The sequence below is a fragment of the Chrysoperla carnea genome, chromosome 3 (assembly GCF_905475395.1).
Source record: "Chrysoperla carnea chromosome 3, inChrCarn1.1, whole genome shotgun sequence".
Classification (NCBI taxonomy): domain Eukaryota; kingdom Metazoa; phylum Arthropoda; class Insecta; order Neuroptera; family Chrysopidae; genus Chrysoperla; species Chrysoperla carnea.
In genome coordinates, this window is record NC_058339.1 from 15758802 (window position 1) to 15785906 (window position 27105).

At 28.3% G+C, this 27105-nt stretch overlaps 1 protein-coding gene across 2 annotated transcripts in view; it reads left to right on the forward strand.

Annotated features, from left to right (window-relative positions):
* Positions 1–27105, forward strand: part of LOC123296997 (E3 ubiquitin-protein ligase HECW2) — a 179230-nt gene that overhangs the window by 103963 nt on the left and 48162 nt on the right. Inside the window, exons 1-9 of one of the 2 annotated variants that reach the window (XM_044878746.1) lie at positions 12760–12807; positions 12877–12990; positions 13774–15147; positions 16376–17023; positions 18392–18542; positions 18960–19149; positions 19484–19669; positions 19780–19938; positions 20002–20249. In XM_044878746.1, coding sequence (XP_044734681.1) covers positions 12795–12807; positions 12877–12990; positions 13774–15147; positions 16376–17023; positions 18392–18542; positions 18960–19149; positions 19484–19669; positions 19780–19938; positions 20002–20249 — 3083 coding nt within the window. In that variant the 5' untranslated portion in view covers positions 12760–12794. Of the gene's footprint in view, positions 1–12759; positions 12808–12876; positions 12991–13773; positions 15148–16375; positions 17024–18391; positions 18543–18959; positions 19150–19483; positions 19670–19779; positions 19939–20001; positions 20250–27105 lie in introns of those variants that run through there. The other variant, XM_044878745.1, reaches the window with a different exon arrangement.

Here is a 27105-nt window from a genome sequence, read left to right on the forward strand (position 1 = left end):
CGGGAAAAAGTTTTTGTTTCCAATTTCGATAAAACTCTGTATATAAGGTAATTTTGACCCAAAAAATATAAAAATCGGGTTTATGTATCAATTGGATGCATAGTTTCTGAGAAAATCGCCTTTTGTGTCCAATTTTGGATTATATCTCAAAAGCCATGCATCCAATCATTAAATAAACCCTATTTTTGGGTCAAAATTACCTCTTATTATAAATTTTATCGATATTGAAGCCAAAAAAAAATTTTCGATTTTTTGCAATTTTATTAAGGGGTAAAAAAATCCCCCTTTAAAAAAAATCGAAAAATCGCGAAAAAGTTTATGTTTCTGATTTCGATAAAACTCTGTATATATGGTAATTTTGACCCAAAAAACACAAAAATCGGGTTTATGGATCGATTGGATGCATAGTTTCTGAGAAAATCGTGATTGAATGCCAGATCTGAGAGGGCTAGAAGCCTTCGAGACTGCATGCTATGATTTTGAATGACGTTCATATTCAAATTTTATAGTAGTTTACAGTTCATGTTTTATTTAATCGGATTTTTTATCTAATTTTTTTCATGAGTTTTTTTTATATTTATTTATAATTTAATTTACGAAATGTGTTATATTCCAGTCTGTCTGAGTGAATTAAATATGAAACAGAAGATGTGTAAATAAATAAATAAAATTCTATAAATAAATACTCACTTACACTCACACTAATACTAGAGACTCTCATTGTAAAAAATAAAATTACGAAATTTAAATTAAATAAAAAAACAAAATTATTAAAGACATACTTCCTTTTTTACTTGAATACATAATTATAAATAAAATAAAAAAACATATAGAGAATCAACAACATATTTTTATAATCCCAGATGCGTTTCAAGCTATTTTCGATGTATCATATTTTTTTGTTTAACACGTGCAAATATACATATAATTCACGAAACAACAAACAAATTTAGCCGCCGCCATTGCCATATCAAATAAACAATCAATTAAAATTTGGCAAGTAAATTCTATATCATTATTTTATATTTTTTTTATTGGGTAAATTGAAGGTGAAACTCCTATATTCTTCAGTTAAGTAAATGCCTAAGCAAAGAAGCGATCTGAACAAAAAGTTTTCTAGCGATATCCACAGTTGATAAGATCAGGGCAAGTCTAGTACCAGTGTCTATTTTGACAACTCATTTTATCAAAAAAGAAACTATTAACAGGGTAACAACATTTTTTGGTTTCATTTGAAAGGTTATTTAACGGGGAGTGTTCTTAGATATGTTTCAAGTGCGAGCTTAGGATTACATACCCGAAAAATGTGAAAAATTGCCGATGATCTTCAAAATCAATTCAGTTTGGAAAAGGCATGACATATAACAAATAAATAATTACCATGGTAGAACTAGATAGTTCTAGTCTCTCATAGTCATACGTGTGTGCGTTCGTATAATTATAATAAAATGCCACACATACCAACGCATAAAAAGACATTGTCTTTTACAACACGACAAATTACGACATTCACCGAAGTGTCTTCGTTTCTTATTCATTTAAATACATCTACCAAGATAATTACTATGGAAATGAATGGTCAAATAAACCTGGCTCAATTCATTTAGAAAAGTGAAATGGTAAAATATCTTAGGTAATTCAAAACAATAATTCAAAAGAACAAAGTCAACTCAAATATTTCAATTGATTAAAATATTTCCAAAAATTGGTCCTAAAAAATGAAAGCTCTTTAAGTGTCTCCTTTTGATATTGATTTAAGAAGCAGTGTTATAAGTTTAAAGTGTTCTCAGTGACATCATAGCCCATAAACGGTCGAACCGACTTGATTGAGAACATTTTATAACCAAGTTTCCAAAAATTGGTTTACAAGAATTAAATCACATTTTCACTTGTATATTATTTAGAAAGTTTTTTAACCAACTTTTCGATATAATATTTTATAACAAATTCTATGATAAGTAATCGAAAAATACAAAAAATCAAAATTATTTTAATACAGATCGCGTGTTTCGAATAAAATTTATTTTTCTTAGAATTAAACTTTTTATTTTTGGAAAATTGTTTTGATGAGTATTTTCATGGGAAAAAAATTTTGTTTTATACTTATATATTTGTATAATTGAATAATATATTGATGTGTGTAGCCCACAGCCCACACATACTCAAATGAAGATGAAGCGCGGAATATTTATGATTGTTGATGTTTTGTGAATAAAATATTTTAATTTGGTGTGGGTGTAGCGATGGCTGCAATGTTCACACACTTCTATATCACAGCAACTATAACGTTCAGTTATTTATTAGATAGTTTTCAGTATTATTCATTAACATTATAAGACTTATTATCAATTTAACCTTTAACCACGTAATAGGTACCACATGTTTTTGGTAAATTTGGCACATTTACAAGGGTCTGTGCACTATGGTTAGGATAACTCTTGCTAGAGTTCTAGTTCAAAATCATATCCTAAGCTTCACCTATATTCCATTGTCTTAAAATGCATCGAAATATTATTAAAATTTGAGTGCACCGTTTATATAAATGGAAGACAATATTAATAAAAAATACTTTTTAAAGGACAAGCTTTTATTGTATTATTTTATCTATGAGTCACTCAAGTCCGTCTTTGTTGGTGATATCTGTTTCTGAAGAGCAATTATGCGGATCAAATTAGCCCAGTTCGTTGATCTTCGGAGACGGTTTAGTGCAAAATATTGAAAGAAGGATTTAGCGGTTGTTTGGATAAAAAGGTCGGATTGTAGGGAGAGCTTCAGATGGATATCGCTGGGGGCAGTTGAGTATACAGGTCTATAAAATAATATTGGTTTTTCCAAAAAATGCGTGTAATTTCCCAATAATCAAATTTTATGACGGATAAAAGTGTCAAGTTTACTTGCTGCTATATTTTTTTATGAATATTGAGTATTCAAGTTTAATTTAATATATTTGAAGGTTAATATTACACCTGTCTACATATTTGGTAATCAATGTTTAAGTATCGATATATTTAAATTGGTTATTTATTATTTATAACAATAATTTAAATTCAGATTTTTACTTTTAAACTAGTCAAATTTACAAATGGAAAAACTATGATAGGCGTGTTTAAAAATCAATAAAATATCATAAAAAATATGTCTCATCTGGTTATCAGATTGGTGAAGTTCCACCTTATACCGTCTCCTGTATCGCCGTAATAAGCTGTAATTTAAAAAAGGTGTTGTAATAAAATTTTATGAATCCTGGGAAATTAACATCTTACAATAACTTTTTGAATTAATTTTCTTTCGCAAACATCTCTATCTCTATATATTATAAATGCGAAAGTAAGCATGTTTGTTTGTTTGTTTGTTACGCTTTCACGTTAAAACTAGCGAATGGTTTTTAATGAAACTGTATGACAATATAGCTCATACTTCAGAATAACACATGAGATATAATTTATAAAGATATATTAATAAAAAAATTAAAAAATTAATTTAATTTGACATTACCATAAATTATAGATTTCTGTAAAAGTAGTCATTTGACATTACCATAAATTACAGATTTCTGTAAAAATAGTCAATATAAAATATTTCACGGCCATCTTTTGTGATATACTCAATGAATAATTACGACTATTATACATTTAAAAAAATAGAAAACCATACATATATTTTTCCTGTGTAAAACAATCCTTACCATTATTTCGAGTGTTATAGAAAGGGGATAAACGAGAGCAATCTTTATCAATCTTTACCCAGCGAAGCGGATGTTTATCACTCTAGTAAAATTTATATAATTTAAAATTTGCAATGAAATTTTCTTCGATGTCGGTCGAAAATATACTAATAATGTCTAGTGTCTATAGAGAATACCAGACTGAATCCCTAGACAGTCTGTGTTTTTCCATTATTATGAAACGAAGTATTTTTTACGACTCATTTTGTCATTCCTTAGAAAAATAACCATAATTTTTTTATTGAGAACTCCAACGGCATAATAATACACACTTGAATAAACTTATTAAAGAAAATATTTATATGAAATTTCCCATTAAAAAGAATTATTCAGAATAAAAAAATTCGAATTGATTTTTTTTTTATATTAAACAAATAATAAATAATAGGAATTAAAAAAAAATTTTATTTATAAAAGAAACAGAAAATAGTATTTTAATTTGTTTATTTTTATTAAAAATGTAGATTGGAGAGTACAGCATACACACATCTGCAAATATATGAATATGAGATGAAAATATTGGAAATATTCGAAAACATTTCAATTATATTATTATTGAACGAATTAAATTTATTATTTTATTTTTTTCATTCATAATTTGTCTCCATTAAATTACCGTTAAAACAAAAAATCAAAATCGGTTCATTTGTATAGAAGCTATACAAACGAAACGATCAGACTTGATTTTAGTGCCTTTAACTCGGAGTGCCTTTTAAATTAGTTGCGAGTTTTCCTTAATGACATTTTAAGCGAAAGCTGGGCAAATATCCACTCAAAAATTGGTGTTCGATTGATTCAAAATAATGTTGGCCATTGGGAAGGGAATATGTATCAACAAAAACTTTCTCAAGTGTTACCTCCAAATCAGACCTTTATAAGTCTTCCGATACTCCAATCAAAACATTCGTTTTGCTATTTTAACGTTTATTAAAAATAAATTAATTTTTTAAAGGATGTATGATGGAATTTAACTAATTGTTTCTGTTAATGAATGTTGATAATTATATCAACAAAATATTTAAAAAAAATTGTTAATTTTAAATATTTATTTATTTTATAAATAACGTTCGACAAAATATGTTTTTCAAAATTCCAGTAATTTTTTAACGAATTATTCATTCCAGAATACAGTCATGAACAAAAAAAATCGAATATATTTAAAAAGTACTTGCGGATCATTTTGAATAAAACATTTTAGATTTTGCCTGTTACTGTAATTTTTGCATACCGTTAAGTCTAAAGTATAAAATTTCCTTCATAAAAAGAGATCAGCGCTTTCGTAAAATGAACATGTATACTCTGTTAAGTGCTGTATCTTCATTACAGCACTGGTGGTGACTAGGTGGCTAATGGTTGAAGCTTCTTCAAGCAACAAAACCAACTAGTATTGACTTGTAAATTTTGCAATGAAATAAAAATAAATAAATGAAGCTCTTCAGTTAAGCTAAAAACACGGAATAGCTTAATATAACTGCTTGATAGATAGATTAAGATAAAAGTATTTTAAGAAAAGAAAACTTTCTCATCAAAGACATATGGTGGAGGTGCTGTGAAGAAAATATGTATACAAGTGGAAATGTTGAATATTGATTGGTTTTTGTTAATCTTGAAAATAATATTTTCCTACGGGACCATCCAAAAATAACGTCACACGTTAAAGAAAGGGGAAGGAGTCAACGAAGGGTCAAACAATAAATACAATATAATTCAAATTTCTTCAATATTTCAACTTGAGCGCCTCAAGCTTTCATAGTCACACATAAGTATCTAGTTCCAAGTTAATAATACTTATAAAATTTTTAATTTGTTAAAAAATGTATGTCTTTTATGTTCTGTAATTTTAAAAATCATTAATAAATCCTTTTTTGATCACGAGTGTAGATAAATGCATTAATCTTCTTGTATGTGTCCAATATATGGTCACATCCTAAATTCTTGATCCATTGTTTAATTTAATTATACAGTATAAAAATTCTTTTGATAATGAATATTTTTTAATCATTTTTAATCACCACAAAATTCTTTATTTCAATCAAAAGAGTAGAAAAAATTCTATAATAAAACATTAGTTTAATTCAATTTTTAATGGATTTTTAATAACTTTTTATAAAATAATATTTTTTTTAAATATAAAAATTATGTAATTAAGCTGTTTTAGATATATATATCCTAAACGGTTTTTATATTATTTTGCTAGGCTCAACTCGCGGCATTGAGTACGTGAATTATAATTGTTTATAAGCTCCACAGGATTTTTAGTTTACGCCCCACCTAATTTGTGCCCTCGCGGGTAAACTGTGATGTTTACGAAAAAATGTTTCAAACAAAAGTTCTTTATTAAAAGCTTTTATTTAACTTAAAAAAAAGCAATGTATGTAAGGATAACGGTGGATTCTTTGAACTCAATTTTGAAATAGATATCAACCGATTGAGCTGAAATTTTGCATGCACATTTAGTTTGGATGAAAATGCATGATAGGGTTGCACCGTCCTGATTTTCTCATCGCTTTCACCATATTTTATATAAATACATTTTTTTAGTCTTAAATTAAAAATTTTAATAAAAAAATACTTTTTAAGGGAAAAGCTTTTATTGTACTAAAAATTAGAAACAAATTTTATCTATTATTCACTCATACCCGACTATTTTCAAAAGCTTGAGGCGTTTAATTTCAAGGATGAATCGAAAAGAAATTAGGCATGTGGAGTAGATGTGGCGTTCCGATTCATTTTTGATATTTTAAATTAATCGCCTCAAGCTTTTACAAATAGTCGGATATGAGTGATTTGTAGATAAAATTATTTTTTACTTTTTAGTACAATAAAAGCTTTTCCTTTAAAAAGTGTTTTTTATCAAAATTTTTTTTATAAGGAACATTTTTTATATTTAAACTTTTGTTATATTTATTATGTCTAACGGTTTACTAGATGGGTCCTACGGAAGACCCAAGACCCAATTAACCTATGTTGCTCATTTAGGAACTTGACATCACTTTTTACGTCCTTGACACGCTGTAAAAATTTCAGCTTGATATCTCTTTTCATTTTTGAGTAATCGCGATGACAGACGGACAGATGACAGGCAGACAACCGAAAATGGACTAATTACGTGATTTGATGAACACCTGTACCAAAATTTTGTTGGTAGAATCAATATTTTTAAGCGGTACAAACTTGAGTAAACTTAATATACTATGATATATTTCATATACACATGGTATAAAAATCATAAATATAGAGTAAATGATTCATTACCAAATTTCCGTAATATTTCAAATCGGAAGGAAGGAAACTGAATCTCTTTCCAATAAAAGCCATTATCATAACATGAAATATAAAACCACCGCACACAATTATAAACAATTAGATAACGGCTCTAACTACATATATATATAACAATTATTCAGAATACTAATTAGTCATCACAGAACAAATAATCAATTATCAAAAAAAAATTTTTTTTTATAGAAATAAGTAATGCATTCAGTTTTTTTATCGTATTTGTTGATAAGAAAAACATGAATGAATTTTTATAAAAGGTTTTTTTTTTCGTTCTATTTTTAATTAATGAATTATGTAAATATTAAAAATAGTATCAGTGATATGTTTGTTAGTATGGTATTTCCGTTCTACATCCGGTTTTCGTAGACCAGACCGGATATAGTTTTATTCATTTTAAATTTGTTTGTATTATATAATACGTTATATTCTATGATAATAACAGATTTTTTTTTTGAACAAAAATAGTTAAGATCCGTGTTTTGTATTATCGATGGTTATTTTTAAAATTGACGTGAAGTTATTAAAATGAACCCCATATATTGTCAAAGAATAATTCTACCCTGAAATAAAACTTTTAAGAATCGTTTTATCTTTTTATACTTTAAACATTCTTATTTACTATCCAATAAACTAAAAACCACGGGTTTGCTTCTCCTTTATTATCTCCACAATAAAAGCAACCTTCGCCTTCCAAATCTGACCAAGATCTACGAGTATTTACTTCGTTTATACAAAATACAATGGGTTTCTATATACTCTCATCAAATTAGGTGAAATATACTGAAGTCTTGGCTGAAGCAATGCCACTTATGCCAATTTTAGACTTTTTACCTGCTGATTTCGGAAAAATGAACGATTTTTCACGTTTTCCCCAATTTTTTGCGAAAACTATGCATTTTATAGAAAAATCAGGTCAGTCCATAGGTATTGGGTGTAAATTTCCAATTTAAAACTATTTCTTATCTTTCATATTTTGTGAAAAATCTACATCAATGTCCAATTTTCGTGTTTTTGATGGTTTTTTTTTTTTTAATTTTTCTAAAAACTGTGCATTTTAAGAAAAAAATACTTTGAATAAAAGATGTTAAGCATAACATTTCCAATCGATTCGCTTTTTCGAAGAAATTTTTCGTACTTATTGCATCAAAATTTTCCGGAAATAATATTTCATTCTGCGTTGAAAAGCAGTAAGACTTTGATGTTAAAAAATTGTAAATTTTTGTTTTAAAATCAATTTCGCGATTTTCATTTTTCCATACAATGTAATGAACAACTTTTGTAGTTTATTTATCGATTTAAAAATGGAAAAACTCTACCAAAAAAATTTTTTTTCACATATTTGCACTATTATTAATTGGATAATGGAGAAAATTCATTTTTCTCCCCTCAGAGCGGAAATTTTCAACTTTCGTCCCGCTGTGCTGAACGAAGTTCCCGTTATCCGCCTTCGTTGAGCAGAAAAATAGTATAAACATCACGGGAGCAAGTAAAGAATGTTTCGGATCTTATATTCATTATCCCTGGATGTGATAATATACTATTTCAATTCTAATTGCGTAGAAATTTACCCATTTTGTTTCAACTCAAAAGAGTTTTATTTAAAAATTTGACAAATAAGTCATCTTTTGTCGGTGATAAATCAACTTATTGATTGGTTTACTACTTGGGTTGAACTAGCACGGTTATAGGAATGTAATCATAATTTGCTACGCCATAAATATTATCTTCTAATTTTAATTCCAATTTTGTAAAATCATAGACCTTTTTTCAGTTATAAAGATTTGTCCATCACAGTTATAGTCTAAAAAAACAATCACTTGTGTTTATAAATTTAAATGATAAAATTATGATTACAAAAAAAATTAAAAATACATTTTTTGTTGAAAATTTGTTGCTTTAATTAACAAAACGTTTAAACTGTACAAACAATAGCAGTTCCCAATATCACATACATACTTTTTTTTGGTCAATTATGAAATGATTGCATTGTTAAATACCTTTTTATTGTTATAATAAAGTCTTTCGTAAAGTAATTTAACAAAAACGTTATTAAATGATGATGACATATTTAGTTAAGTAGCTGGGCTTGTTGGTATACTATTTTAAACGTGTTAAAACAAACATACCTCTAAAAATGTTGTCAAATCTGTACAATAAAATATTTATTTCTAAAGTTATTTAAACTAATTATATGTTTCAAATATAATTACATTGTTATTTTAAATAACTTAATATTAATGATGTAACAGTCATTGGAAGTTATTATTTTTGTATTATATTTATATATAAACAAAATAGATAATTTCTTCATGAAAAGTTTTTCGCAATTTTTAACCCTTCAAAAATTTTAAAGCCTTAGTAAAAACCTTCGACATGCCTTACTTAGACTTGGGCTCGCTAAGATTTTTCAGTCGAAAATTTTGATGTTTACAAATTTAAATCGATCATCTGTTTCAAAAAGAAATTTTTTGCTGTTGCCGATTTCTGTTATTTAGGATGTAACTACACCCGAGAACTGAGAAGGGGAAGTACATACACCATACTTAAAAGTTGGTGTATTCTCGGCCTAAAACATTTAAATATTCTATTGTGTTAAAAACGTGCGGTCGTAAGATATTTGTCAGCTTAACTAAATATCGGTAAAATATTGTTTATTATTTTAGTAAAATTTTTTTTGTCAAAACTTTGTTTGAGAACCTTCCTTGTTAAAATATAAATGTAAGATATATTTATTATGTGTTTGTTTTTATCAAGACGTGTGGATTTTTATTTTTAGACCGGAACTTGTGCTGCTTTATATCCATTATTATCGTAAAACTATTTCGAATGGCAATAAATTTAAAAGAATTTTTTTTATATTCCTTTTAAAAATATAAACATACATGCAATTATTTGTATACATTAATGCATATATTATGAGCTGCAGGCACTTAGAGATAAATCCAGAATTATCTTGTGAGTTTTTCATGTTTTAAATCGAGAGTGATCAAAATGCCCACAACACGAGTATTGACGAGTTATAATTATCGTTAATCCTCTGCTAGATTTTATTACATGAAAAAAAGTACCCAATTTACTTGCAACCGTTCCAAATAATCCACACATTTAAAATTAAAACCATTTTTATTTGATTTTAATCTCCGATGCATTTTTTTAAAAAAATCTATAAAAATGTCATAAAATGCATATCAATCTACGCCCAACGGTATCTGTAGTAATAAACATACATTTCAAATTTAATATTAATACACATCCGGTGAATTTATTGTTTTTTTTAAATTTTTTTATTTTTTTTGAATTATTACCAATTTTATCATAAAAATATTAATAATAATAATAATAATGATTATAATATAAATATGTGTAATTCAAGAAGTTTATATTTTTATAACTGTGTTAATAATCCCAAATCGTAAAAGAATGTTTTTACAACGTCGTAAATATTATTATCGGAAAGGGTCTAATAATTATATGGCAATGGAGTAGAAAGTTATATATTTTTGTTTGATCTTATCATACAGATTTGGAAATATACAAATAAATTTACCCAATTATAGAAAATACAGAGTGGAACATTTTAATCTTTTATAGCTAATAGCTGTTTTTTTAGTTAAGCAACCAAAAAATCGGAAAACCGGAGAACTAGGTCCAATCTGATGCCAGAACATGAAGTTCCCCAACAAACACTGCAACTTTATTTTGTAATTTTAGTTTAATTTGTTAATAGGTATTTTCTTTCGAAAATAATATTTGATTACATGATTTGATAAAAATATAATAATAATAATAATACATTGATTGTTGTTACTTTAAATCGACTATACATGATATGTTAAAAAATCTGCTATAAACGCCACAGAACCTCTATCTTATATATTATTACTCTAGCAAGTTCTTTTCTGTCCTATCTATATATCTTCCTTATTCCTTCATCAATTTCAAGTTTAATAAATGAAAATTGCATCTTTCTTTATTTATTGTAGAGTTCGTTCAAACCAAAGTGACACCGAGCAAGAGAGAGTGTAGATATGAGAACACATACATATACTTCATACACTCTTTCTTGCTCGGTGCCACTTTGATTTGAACGAACTTTACATACATATAGGCTGACTGACCAGCTCCGTTCTCACATTTAACTGACTGACTGATATAACTGTTATTTATAAATTTAATAAAGACATTTTTTGAGATCACTAGAAACCGAATCGTATAAAATGGATGAAAATTCTAATCAATATCGATTTTTTCATTGAACACATGTAAGCTCTTTATTACATAATAGCGTATGATATTTATATAGAGGTATAATATGTAAGTCTAAGTACAGAGACAACCTTGTTGTACTTGTTACTTGGTTAATGATATATTAAGTGTAATATAATATTTAAGTCGTGTTATTTGATTACTGATTAACAGTGTTCGTACAACACTGTACACTGTACAGTAAAAATAAATTCAATGAATAATCAATGTTATTCATAATAAAACATATCAGATGTTTTGTAATGAATCAATCACTGACCTTTAATATTATGTTATTAGATTATCTGTAAACTGCAATGATGGCTATTCATTACGATTGAATATCTATATCATACTTTTAATATTCTTAAAAGATGAAAAACTTATTCAACTAACTAAAAACAGTTCTTCTTGGAATGGTTTTAATGGAGTTGTAAATATCCTCAGTTGATTTTTGACCTAGAATTTGTAATCAACGACCTCGAAAACCCCCGTGAGAAGATTTCCGAAGTGACATTTAGAATTTGTAAATTTTTTTTCTTACTGTTATTATTTGGGGTGCTTTAGCGATGGGAAAACTAGCCTAATTTTTTTTTTTTTATAGTAATGCAGAAGTTAGTGGTGATGAATGTTCCTGAAGGTTTAAGGAACACGTACAAACAAAAATTTTTGAAATCGAAGCTTTTCCACATTTTCCGGCTTATTAAGTCGCAGCTTTTATTTTCAAATATTTTGAAGGATATTTATTTAAGTTTGTATTATGGAAAAACTGGGTATATAGGATGTCAATCCTAGCAATAAGATAATAGCATTATTTTCCTTCAAACGTAAACGTAATCAAAGTCTTTGACGGTTTATATGGTATTATTAATTCATTCTCTTTATCACTTAATTTTAATTTTTAATTAACATCATAGAAAAAAAAACTAAAAATACAAAAGTATCAAGATAATAAAAGACTGACTGCCAATTACATGTAAACCATTGAAAAATAGTCACATTTTAACATAAAAGAGTAGCGATGCGATCGATTCAAATAGAAAAAAAACTAAAAATACAAAAATATCAAGATAATGAAAGGCTGACGACCAATTACGTGTAAACCATTGAAAAATAGTCATATTTTAAATAAAACGTGTGATTCATTGAAAATTTCATAAAAGAGCAGCGCTGCGATCGATTTAATTGTCCCTTCTACCTACTTTGCTCACAACTAATTCAATCAATTGTTTTAAAAATAATAATATCAAAAGAACAAAGCTATTATAAATAAATGAAAACACTTAGCTTTTATAATAATAAATGCTTTCAAGATAAAAAAATTATCTTTTTTTTTTTTAATTTTAAATATAGTTTTACGTATATTTTTATTAATGAAAATGGTATTATTTTAAACTGAAATATTGATAATTTCTTATCTTATCTCACATATACACAATTGTTCATTGTACAACTAGTTAATTGACTTTTCAAACTTATTTTCATTATTCTTATTCAATGAAATATTAAAAAAATTAATAAATCTTCATTTATAATTTGAGAGATGTTTCAAATATGTAATTATTAAATGTATGTTTTATTAATAATTAGAATAGAATAATAATTCTTGTAATTGTTATTTTCAGATACACAAGACGTAGCAGATTGCATAGATCGTCAAGACTTACCAATAAACACATCTTGTAAAGGAAGTACCATGTGGCTCTTGGACTTACAACAACCACATTTTACACATTCAGGTAAAAATTTCAATTTTTTTAATAATTATATTATTGTTATACAGGGTGTGTTAAGTTAAATATTACGGAAATTTATCTGTGAAACTGTCGGTCTTATTGTGATAAATTTTATTTGAAATTTTAACGACAAACTTTTTCGAAAATATATTTTTACATGCTTTGATCCTCGAAATCGCGAACTTTGCAGTTGATCTAAACGACCAAAAATTCTGCAACTTCGGGGTTTCACAGCTAACATTATTCTGAGTCTGTGAAAAAAGTAAGCCAAATCTGTCGACAAGAGCTTTCATACTGGATATACCTTAACTGTAAGAACTTTCGTGAACGACTTTTTAATGTCATTCTAATTACTATTTCTAACGTAAAACCATTATCAGCTCGGCAAAGTTGATATAATTATTTTTCTATCTAATCTAAATTGGCTATTAGAGCAACCCGTAAAACTAGGTCCAATCTGATGTTAGAACATGATGTCCCCCAATAATCTCTGCAACTTTTTTTAAAGTTATTTTTTGATTGGTTAACTACAAATCGAACTATTTGCCTTAATAAATTAAAATGATCCACCCTGTTTATACTCTGTGATAAAGGCGTGCGTTTTTTTTGTTGACATAGAGAGTATAGGTCAAAAATTACGAATAATTAATAATAATTTTCCTTTATTTCATTATTATGCTTAATACTTTGACTTTTGTTTTTATAAACACTTTACGTAACACATCCGGTATAACCAAAAACAAAGGGAAATAAATTTAATAAAATGATCTTATTCTTTTGTTATAGGTTGCAATAAATTATTATGTTTCCGTTATTACAGTGGTGCAAATTTATCATGTCTTGCTCAAACACAACCGCTCATTATAAAAGAGCCAAAAGATGAAATAGAAGATATTGCTCATTTAGTAAATAAACCAAGGAAATTTGTTAAAATCAAAAATGGTAAAATCAGCCCAGAAAAAATATGCTCAACAAAAATGCAAAGTGAAAATAAATTATTAGGAATAGATAATACAGCATTTTTAGATACAGAAAAAATTATAGAAAATAAAGTGAAATCTATAGAAAATTTACATGAAACAATTGAAAATAATAGCGAAGAAATTGAATTAAAAAATGAATTAGCTGATAATACAAATCCATTATTATTAAAAACTCCTGAAGACGATAAACCATTTGCAGGTGTACGAAAAAAATCAAAAATAAAGAATGACTCAGATACAACGGATAGTTGTTGTAGCACATCAAATGGTACAAAGAAAAAAATACGTCATAATGGTAACTTAAAATCACCTGGCGGTGAATATATACCAATCTGGATGTCAAATACCAAAGAAATAGATAAAAGTTACGGTTCTGTATATCCATTACAGGATAATTCAGACGGTGATGATTCCTATAGTTTAGATATTGCACCTCCTTTACCCCCACGAGCTTCATTACATAGACCATTAGAACGTTCACACGCTTTTCCAGTTCCTCCAGTTGTTCCTCGACATCAAAAGCCTAAAAAAACAAGCACAAATCAAAAACCAGAGGATACATTTGGCTTTGAAATGATTGATATTGACGAACAATTAACAAAAGTCGGACCAGAAATGTTCCTTATTACCAATTCAATAGCAGCACCTTTGGCTACACCAGAAACCGATGGTAGTTTATCAGAATCATTTCCCACACCTAAAAAGAAATTATTAAGTAATCAAAACACCCCAAGGCATGTACGATCAAAAACAATCGGTTGTGATAATTATATCACAACAGTTTTAGCAAAATCAGCTAAAGAATCATTTAATAAGTCGTTACCTAGTCAAGAAATGTTAGACTCATTAGAAAATTCTTTAAGTAGTAAGTCAGTGGAAACGACTGACGATGTTAATCCACACAGGCCTTTATCAAGACAATTATCACCAAAAATATCAACAGAAACGTCTGTTGTGACTGAAACCGAAGAAAATTCCACACCAGATCAAAATACAGCCTCTTCGTCATCAAAAAATACACCATTACATCGTTCACCATTAAATCGGGCCCTTTCGAATGCTTCAGAAAAAGTACAAACTCCAGTACATGTAGCATTGAAGCGAACACAGAGTTTAAAGCAAGAAAATGATGGAACACCAATTCGGCCACATCCAAGAGCATTAACGCGAGTAACAGGTAAATGTAATAAAATAAAATTTACTTTTTCTTTTGCATGTATTCTAAAAAATAATTCCTTGTCCTTTTTTCCATAAATAAAAAGTGGGAAAAGCTTTTATTTTGTCAATTTGCAATACCACAAGATTCCGTCATTAAATATATATTGTATTGATTGGATCGACATTTTGCATTGACTGTATCGGTACAAAAAACACCTTAAAATTATGAACGATTCGTGACTTCAGGAAACTATAGGTGTCATTTTTATGGTTGAAGAGGGTTTGCGAGGGAAACATCTAACTCCATGGTATAAAGTTTATACTATAAACAAAGAAAAACCTTAGAACATATAATGTATTTTATATCATCCACAACTGTAGTTCGTAAGTCAATTAGTAGAAATTTCCTTGTTATGTCATTTATTCGGTTGACAGATTATTATAGACATCTGATTATAATATAAATGTAAATAATTATCTATGTATATATTATACCCAACTGTCTACACTAAACTAACTGATGGTCTATGACTCATACCGCTATGACATCATAGCAGGGCTTACTCGCGTTTTAGGTCACGTGATATACCTACAGTTTAAAAATTACGATTTTTAATTTTAATATTATAAAAGAAAAATGTGCTTTTATGACTCGAAATCAGAATATTTAAGTATATTTTTACATAAATTTTAACTTTTTTCAAATTTCATGATTTATTTTTGACTAGCGATAATACCCTATTAATTTGAGTAGTATCAAGCAGTAACAATTTTCTCAAAATTTTTAAGTTGGTATTAATATATAACTGGTAATTAATAACCTAAAATGTCAAGTGTGTGTGTGATAGCGCAATATTTCAAAATAATTTTAGTAGTAGCCACACAATAATTTAAAAAAACTGTACGGAAAACCATGTTGAAATTTAACAAAAATTCGTTTTTAGTACTATTTAATACATCAAAATGTTTTTGCCATAGATTAACTGAGCCAATTTTGCATACATAAACCATTTCCGGTAAAATTGAACAAAGACAATCAGAAGAGCCCATGCATTTTTGCTTAATTTAATTAATTATAATTTTTTCCTCTTAGTTAAGAGAACGATCTTTTGAATAAATAAAAAAAAAAAAAATATGTTGGTTAACTTTGACCCATCCTCGATACTGCTTTTCTACCTGAAATAAAACCTCTGATAACAATTTTATTTTGAAGACTGTTGTTTTGATCTTAATTTTCTTTCATTAAGGTCAACAATCACCAATATGTCCACCAACGCCAACACATCATGCCCGACGAATGCGTGGCAATCCAATGGATCTAATGCGACCACCAAACTTAAAATCATATGATCGTCAAACAACACCAGATTTCAAAATTGAAGGACAAGAAATTGTTACATCACCAGAAATTCGACATGCTGATATTCGATCAATTGATACGTTAGATGGTTGGGCGACCGGTGATAGTCGAAACGATGAAACGAATGGTGGTGGAATCCCAGATCATGTAATTTTACCATCAAAATTAAGCTTATCACCAAATGAAATAATCCAATTAAAGAAGTCACCTAGTGATACAACAAATCATGTGGATTCTGTTGATACTTGCAGTAGTCGTGGATTACCATTAATGAATATCGATACAAGATCACCTGATTTACGATCAAATGATATTGCTCGGCCAGTTTTAGATATTAGAACACGTGATTTAAGACCAGAATTTTCCTTACCTAGTGAAGCAGCGGCTACGGCAGCAGCTGCATCAAGTACTTCTGGTGTATTACTACCATTAAGACATATACCAAGTACTAGATTACCATCAATACCAGAACAACGAAATAATCGTGGACATTCGACATTGATCGATGCAGAACATGAAGAACCACTCCCGCCATGTAAGTTACACCAACATTTTATTTATATAATGTAAATAAAAAAATGTAATTAATGATAATTAAAATCATAAGGGGGAATGAACATTAATTTAATTAATTTTTTTAAATAAGCTCATGTTTAAAGCATTTAATGTTTATAAATAATGAGATTTATTAAATCATTTCATGCGATGATTTCATTTTGTAGTCGTGTTACTATTTTTTTTTCACTATTTTTTTCTTACATACTTGAAAATTCATGAAAATTGAAGAAATCATTTTATGGGCTTGGTGGAAAAACTTTAAATAAAGTTTTATAAATTTTGTCTTTTTTTTATTATACCGTAGTTAAAGATACGATTTAGTATCTAAAAATTTATTTTTAACACCCGATGCAAAAAGGGTTCAAATTTGATGGCTTAATGGTTGTGATGAACCGATTTTAATTTTTTGTTTTTTGTTTGAAAAACAAATAAAAAGTTATGTTTTGTTTCAAGAAAATCGGTTCAGTTTGGAAAGAGAGCTATAATAAAAAATCGCCTTTATCGAGGAGTTTTTTATATTTTGTAATGTCCACTTGTTTTACTTACGCTTACGGCGGCAAGCATGCTGAACGCTTAGGCCTGGCAGTGTATCACGACTACTGCAAGAGCTGTCACAGTGGTGACGAGGAGGAGACAATGTCTCATCTTCTCTGTTACTGCCCAGTTCTTGTCATGAGGAGATGGACTTACTTGAGCCAGCCTCTCTTTGACGATCTCTCCGACCTAAAGTCAGTCGACGTGAAAGCCCTTCTGCTGTTCTTAAACAGCTCCAAATGGTTCATGGAGTAGTGACCGGGGATGGACCCTATGGTCTAAGTGTGTCCCACCCCAGGACAGCCACTCTAACCTAACTTACGCTATGAGATGATATACAAAATTACGGTAAATTATTGTTAGCCCTTTTCGATCCTAAAATTAAAACGTAGAACTTTATGCTTCAATTTTTCACTTTTTCGAGTCTAAACTGGTTTGTCGATGGTGAGAATACAGGACTCTACTGTATTTAAACCACAACAAACATTTAAAATAAAACATTTCGTCACTAGCATTTAGAAATGGCATAAAAATAATTAGTGAACTTCCCATTCAGAACATTATTATCGTACCGTTAATACTTAGTAAAATTCTTTTTTCGTTTTAAATAAAATTCTATTTATGGTTTTGAAGGCGGTTAAATAATTTTCGTAACGTTATTTTAAAATCGTATAATTATCGTGCGACATTTTAAACACTTGATAAGTGATGTATTTGTGAAATTTATATTTGTAAATGTTTACAAAGATTTTAATGATTGATATAAGATGGATTGTAAAAAAATTAATAAAACTAACGATTTGGTTTGTAGCTTGGGAAGCAAGAATGGATAGTCATGGAAGGATATTTTACATTGATCATATAAATCGTACGACCACTTGGCAAAGACCTACAAGTAATATGAGTGATGTCCGACAGCGTCCAATTAGTAACGATTTACAGAGACAACAGTTGGATAGGCGGTAAGTCAATTTTTGATAAAATACTTAATCAATAAACTCTTCCACTATTTCTTACAGTATTTTAAGTTTTCCCTTAGATAATTACGAAATAAATTTGTTAAGTAGAAAATTATTCTTTTTACTTTATTGTACGAAGTAATAGGCCGTGGAACAGAACCGTTTTTGTTAAATAATCAATACATACTTGAAACTTTGAAACTTCGTAAGTGGCTTCGTTTTGGCGAGTCTACCAAACTTTCTCTCTACGACTTTTTTCGAAAATATTGAGTTTTCATATGAGCATAATAACGTCATATTTAATCGTACGTACCTACAGAGACTTTCAGAATATTCAGTTTTATAACAAAATTTTAAAACCCTAGAATAGTTTTTTACATTTTTTAATTTTCTATTATTGATGAAATATTCTGTTTACAGGTATCAAAGTATTCGACGAACCATTACATCAAGACGTTTATTAGAACCATTAGATGATCATATTTTGCCGGCAACATCTACATCTTCTGGTGAACATGCATTGAATATTAGTACTGAAATGAAAGAATTGTCACCTTCAGTCAAATTTTTAACAAGACCAGATTTTTTTAACTTGTTACATATGAATCAGGTAATAATTTTGTAACATTTTGCTAGTATTATTTCATAACTCTTCAAGTAAAATATGATTTTTGTAATTCAGTTACGAAATGTCATAATTTGTTGAGTGCAAACCTGGCGGACAAACGGAAATGGACTAATTAGAATTAGCCTTGTACATGATTCTTACACCTTGTTCATGACTAGCTTTTTGTTTTACGTATAAAACATACGTTTTGCGCTTCTATTTCTTAGATGTCTTTCGATGTCTTGCAAAATTTAAACTCGTCCCTTCTATATTTTATTTTGAGACCTGTTTGAAATTGAAAATACTTCTAAACCTTTTAATATTTTTATTTTTTTAGGAGGCACTTGCATTATATAATCGTAATGGTTCTTTAAAACATATGATATCGAAAATTCGTCGAGATACATCAACATTTGAACGTTACCAACACAATCGTGATTTAGTTACCCTAGTCAATTTATTTGCTGATACACTCAGAGATTTACCAAGAGGTTGGGAAACCAAATTGGATAAAAATGGAAAGGTGAGATTAAATTTTTATTTCAATTGCTTCATTTATTATATTTCCATCTACATATTTTTCTTTGGGAAAACTTTATATAACTAACGGTGATGGTTTTTCGCTTTCATTAGCAATTCTTCATTGATCATGGTACGAAACGAACAACATTTATGGATCCTCGTGTGCCAACTGATCCTCTTCACTTTCCACCTGCGCATGGTCAAACTTCTTGTGTGCTTAGCACGGCAGTGGGACGACGGCTTGCTGCTAATTTAACAGATGATACTGGGGTAAGCAAATCTTTCATTTTATTTGCAAAACAATTGTGTTATTTATGTGAAAATTGTTTTTAGGCTCCAATTCCACCACCAAGACCTCCAACAAGTTCATCATCACTTACAACACCTGAAATACCAGTTGCCTATAACGACAAAGTCGTTGCATTTTTAAGGCAACCGAATATTTTGGATATTTTACGTGAACGTCAACCAGCTGTGGGAACATCACAAGCATTACGTGATAAAATTAATTCGGTTCGAGTTGAAGGTACTGCTGCACTGGATCGACTTAGCCATGATGTTCAACTTACAATTCTATTAAGGTCAGTGTTTTTTAATTTTTAATTCATAATTCATTTTGGCAAAAAAATACATTGTTTATGTAGAGTCTAAATGGCCGAGCGGTCTAAGGCGCTAGTTTTAGAACATAGGATTATTTAGACTTAGGTTGCGGGTTCGAAACCAGGCAGCGGCAGTGTGAACAATTTATAATTAATGGGAGTGCAGATTTGATCACATTGTCGTCGCTTGGATAAGAACGAAGTAACCGACTCCACCCACATCAAAAATGTAATTGTATATGTTTGTAATTGATTAAATAAAGATTAACAAATAATGATGTGGGTGGCCTCTGTGATTAGGCATGCGTCACAAAAACGGAGGTTAAACCCCCATTATTATTATTATTATTATTACATTGTTTATGTTCCATTTTATACTAAATGTCCAAAAAATTAAAAAAGAACAAGCAGTTCAGATGATTTCGTTCTTTATTTTATGGTCCGCATCATCAATTTCGTAGAATATGAAAAGAAAACAAATCAATAATTATTTTATATAAATAATGATTAATATCTCAGCAACTTCTTTAATATTTCTTCTCTGAAAATTGATCGAAAACAGAAATATTGTGTCTTTTAGTTAGTCACAATAATTACAATAATTTTGCATCATTAAAATGTTGCCTTTGGCATGTTTCAAATCAAAACGCTAAATCTGAAATATGTATCATTCATTCCTAAGAAATGAGATCTGATTTCATTTACGATGAAATGACGTCTAATATTTTATTAGATATGCTTACTCTAAACAAATTTTTGGAATTTTTTACCGTTTATAAACATTCTGGGACTAAATAAAACCACGTTACTAAAATATTTTGTACAATGAAGATTCTCTTATATGATAATGTAAGCATATTATCTCTAGATAATAATGTATTCCTGTTTATTTTTTGTGGCCCATTAGTTCACAGGACAGCACACTTTTTTCTGAATGATTAATACTTGAAAGTTCGTGAGTGGCTTTTTTTGGCGAGTCTACCAAACTTTCTCACTACGAATTTATTTGAAAGTGCTGCGTTTATTAATGAGCGTGATCGAAATGTGCCGAATTATTTCTCGATGAATACATACTTATAGTTTAAACGCATTTACAAGATAATTTATTATGAAATTAGAAAAAAATTTTGTCCGGCAAAAATACTGCACCGGTGAGCTTGTTTACCATCTCGAACATGCCGTACTCAAGTATTTTTGTTTTTCAATACATATATGGTCCCACAAATTCCCTGCTGCGTTTCTTCAGACCAATAGCTTAAATATGTTATCATACTCATTTGAAAACGCAGCTCTTTCGAAAAAATCTTAGAGAGTTTGGTAGACTCGTCAAAAGGAAGCCACTCACTAAGTTTCAAGTATGTATTGAACATTTAACTAACAAAAAGGGTGTTGTCCCGCGGATCAAATAGGGTGACAGTGTAGATCGTTTTGTCGATTTTCCATCTTCATTCTAAAAAAATTATGACAAATTCGTGATTGAAAATTAAAATCAAAGGTTTCTCTTCTCCCTTTATTTTAGCATTGAAACACACCTTTCAATGTGTACCTTTCAAATTTCTTAGCATAGACACATACCATCTTAATGTTTTAAGAAAATAGCAACAGATGGCAACAGTAATAATCTTTTTTATTATTTTAAATCTCTTTTATATAAATTCTCCATGACTGTTTAATTTAATTAATGCACATGTATTTTTAAAGTTTAATGAATTAAATCACTTATAAATCGAGACTTTAATGTTATATATTTTGTTTTTACAAAATTTAAAAGCCTCATTTCTAGTAATATTATTTATTAAATTGTTTTTATTTCTCTTTTTAAACATAAATAGAATATAAATAAATTATAATGAAATAATCTCATTATATTTTATTAAATAATTTTAAAATATTAATTAAAATAAAGACGATTATTATAACTACAAAGTAACGTATTCATATTTTGAAATAAATCAGTAAATTACAACTAAGTAACTTATCTACAACACTTTCAAGACGTGTCTTATATTTTGTACATTAATTTTGCATATATCCGGTTTTTATTCTTTTCAATTTATTTCTTCCGGAACGCATTTATTAAATAGTCAAATATTAAGTATTACATTGTATGTTTGTTATTTTTGTAGTTATTTCTCCCCTTTTAAGTTTTTCAAGTTTTTAAGCAGGGAAGGCTTATAGGATTCTTATTAACAATTCTTATTATTTAGTAATCTTTAGTCGCGTAATGAGAGATTTGCTTACGCGTTCTACACATGCGTCAAATATTTCGCGGTTTAAATATTCTTTAACTTTGTAAATCATAACCTCTACATAATTTTATATAGATTTATTTTTTATGCACTTGCTAATTAAAAATAGTTTGATTACGTGATTATTGAATGATGTTTAAGAGTGAAAATATTAGAGCAGAGAAATAATTTAAATAATTAAATTCATTTAAACTAATTTCACCTTTTTTTTTTAAATTTACTTAATACGACTTATATTAAACTAACGAAAGTACACGAACAGACCCGAATATTTCTGAAGTTATTATTTTTTGCTTACACCTTTACTCTCGTGATGAGAGAAATTCTCGCAATTTCTGAAGGACTTGAAAAAATATATTTTTTAAAACTGTATATGAAAATTCGGTATGTTTTGGTCAAATGGTTCGATTCAGTGGACCCGAAAAGAGTACTATAAAATTTGGAAAAACACAATAGAATTTACATTAAAAAATTGCTTACATGTCTTATTTTGCATAAATAAATTTCGATTGAAATCAGAACCAAAGCTTAAATTTAATTTCGGATTCAAGTGAAAATGTAATTTTGAGCCAGAAATTATTTCAGTACTACCCTGTCTTAAAATATTATATTAAATAACTTTTGACTTATTTTACGTCGTAAATAATAAACAACAGATGACACCTTTAAAAAAAATCCCTTTTATAAAATAACACTTCCGTGCTAAACCCTTTTTTTGATAATTCTTTGTTGGACAAAAAATAGAACACATATGGCGTGGCGTGTAAGCAAGAAGCAAAAATATGAATTGCAAATGACCTAAATATGCTAAATATATTCTTGTGACCCTCGAAATTATTATAAATTAATAAATTTTTTTTAATAAATAATTAAATATTTATTATAAAATAATTAAATTAATTTTTTAAAATTTTGTGTTTAAAAACTAGAGCTAGGCCGAAGCATTATTTTGCAAATATTTTGATAAGGTATTTAAAATTTAATTGAAAAAACGTACAAAATATATAACACCGGATATTGATTATTAAATTTAAATAAGACTTGATTTTCTAAATTTGTTCCTTATTATTTTTGTGGTTGCTTAACCTTCAGATTTTGCGGATATGCAATGGAAAATATATAAAGTGTGTCGCATCACATTTAAAAATATAATTATAATTTATACACAAACTATAGAATTAACAATAGAGCATAATTTACCAATGTGAATTGAAAGAATGTCCCAAAATTAGTGGGTTTCAAAAAAAATTCCAATAATATCAGATCAAATTTGCCTATGTTATCAAAAAAATCGAATTTTTTAACTTAATGACGTCATCAGAATCCAAAAAATTTAATTTTGCTCTATCATATCCTAATTTTATCCAATTTTGATAAACCAAGTATGTAATCCTACTAAATTTGGATCAAAATTTTCAAATTTGTGATCAAAATTAACCTAGCTCTAATAGGTTTCAAGAATATGGAGTCCTGGTCCCGGAATGAAGCACATAAGTGATAGCTAGCGTAAAACTGTTATCACAGCTGTAAAGAATGGCCCCAAATTAGTGGATTTCAAAAAAAATTCCAATAAGATCGGATCAAATTTGCCTATGCTATCAAAAAAATCGAATTTTTTAACTTGATGACGTCATCAGAATCTAAAAAATTTAATTTTACTCTGTCATATCCTAATTTTATCCAATTTTGATAAATAAAGTATGTAATTCTACTTAATTTTGGTCAAATTTTTCAAATTTGTGATAATCTTTCGAATAAATAAAAAATGTGGGGTCAGGTTTAAGTGATTTTGGTAACAAATTACCTTAAAATAAATTTTTTACCATAATTTAGAAATTTTTTCGATTGTTTTTATTAAAATTTTAATTATTTGTAATTGTAATAAATAAGTAATAATGTTTTCACATAAAATATAATTTTTCTTTGGAACAAAGAATAAGTAAGTTAACTTTATTCCTAAATAATAATTGCAATTATTTACATACAAATAAATTAAAGCACTCTGTATATTTAATTTTTTTTTAATTTGCTAACCATAGTAGGTACATAGTACATATAAATAGTACGTGATTTAATTAACTTATAATAAAAAATAATCAAGTATCTATTTAATAAAAGATAAATGCATTATGTATGATATAATGGCAGGCCATATTCATATATCTATCAGATTATTATTGTTATTACTTTTAAAATAACAATTAATTGAAATGGAAAATACTGAAAAATTTAATTATTATAAATATTTATATTGATAACTGGTGCGTGAAAATTACTTTTATTTTGACTTATAATCAATTTAAATGTTAAACTGTACTTTGTACAGTGTTGTTATAAATTAGAAGCAATTACATTTCTGTTTGTCTTATTATACCATGTATATGAAATATATCAAGGTATACTAAGTTTAGTTCTAAGTTTGGAACGCTTAAAAATATTGATGCTACGAACAAAATTTTGGTATAGATGTTCATAAAATCACCTAATTAGTCCATTTTCGGATGTCTGTCTGTCTGTCTATCCGTCTGACAACAACGATAACTCAAAAACAAAAAAAGATATCAAGCTGAAATTTTTACAGCGTGCTCAGGATGTAAAAAGTGAGGTCGAAGTCGTAAATGAGCAACATAAGTCAATTGGGTCTTGCGTCCGTAGGAACCATCTTGTACACCTTGGATAGAGGAGAGTTTGGGGTCAACTCTCTCTCCTCATTGAGAATCTCCACTTAAATTTGAACTAACAACTTTAAATGCATCCATTTATGAAACGCATTTCCGCTGATTTGTTCGCTGTTCAAACTTGTAATGTTATAGTAATAACATTTAGAATGGTTTAAATTTTCCGTTTATTTTGACTTAGAGATACGTCTATAGCCAAATTCATGAAGTTCGATACCATTCGAAACTATATCCGCTTTTATATGTTCTTTCATGTAGAAATGAGGGTCTGTTTGTAGCCCCAGCTTGTCTAATAGGGAATATTCATGATTTTTTTTTCTTTAATAAAAGCTCATTCATGTAACAAACAGCAGAGAAAAATTATTTTTGAATAATTATAAAAACAACCTAGATAAAAGCCACCAAAGATTTGTTTGTATCTCTTTCTAGCAGAAGTAGCTGTGGTAGCACGTCATAGTGTCTGTCGGATCTCTCTGTCTAATATCTGTCTTAATTAGTAGATCAATTTCCCTTCTTGTCATCTCTTTTACGCTACTTCCATATTTTGTTAAAAAATACGAAACAAAAATTTTATAAATATTCCCGATTAATCTGCGATCGATTTTCTAACAGCTTGACAACTATTTTTTTTCTAAATTTGTAAGATAATAATTAGAATATCATAGTACCTTATGAATGTCATAATACCATAATAAACGAACTCAATTGTACATATATTTAAAATATATCCTAAAGGTACTGATAAGTAATTTTTTTTATAAAAACCTACAAAATTTTTCAAATTATTGTAAATATATTGAATTGTTTATACACCTATTATTATTATCGGACGAAATTTAATAAAAAACAATAATTATTATTTTAATATTAACAATAATCTATTTGATCAAGAACACATTTCTTAAAAAATAATAAAAAAGGAAGAATGTCCTTGAGTGACGAACCATTATTACGACATGATATGAATGAATGATATAATATTGAACAAAAAGAAAATATTTTGTTTGTTTTTAAGAAGAGCAAGCACCACAAAGCCTTCGAACAATGAATGTAGTAAGTGACAGTAGCAGTTGTTTGACTTGTACAAGAGCAGAGAGCACATTTGCCAATTGAAAATTCTGTATATGTGTTGGATAAATGAACATAATAGTTTTTTATTAAAATTTTTCAAATGTCAATTCTGAGGAACCATTAGACTGAGAATAAGAGATAATATAAAAATAAAATATATAATATGTTCAACATTTATATAAATACCAGGCTTGTCATGTATGAACTTAAAGCATGATATATAATTAGGTTTTTTTAACGTTGCACGCATGAGCAGTTACTCAGTGTGGGTCTCATGGAGACTACACAAGGAGACCGAACTCAAACAGGAGAGTTGACAAAATTTTAAATAAATACATAGAAATAATACCATAGAGCTGTATAGGCTTGAATGATTGATAGATATGGGAAATTCTTGACCGTAGTGAGAGAGGTAGAAAGAGACAGAAATTTTAGTATAAGAGAGACGAAGTCTCTCTTCAGTTATACGCGCCTACTTTATCTGGTTTCGCTCTACTGCGATCAACCGTTTGGTGGCAAATTTGCAGCTCTATGGTATTATTTCTATGAATAAATACGAATATACGAACTAAATACTACATAAATGCATCATATTTTTAAAATCAAACTCGCTGCTTACACTCGCTTCACTATCCTGGTGCAAAAGAAACACTACCGACATCTTATTTGTAACAGCCATTTGTCTACACGGAGTTCGATCTCTTTGTGTAATTTCCTCTCCTCTTTGTGTAATGTTGGGACTGCAGAATATTAAACTGAGTTCATGCGCATATGTGCCTGTAATTGACAAAACTACATAGAAATATGTAGAGAAGGTTTGTTTAAATACGATTTGGTGAA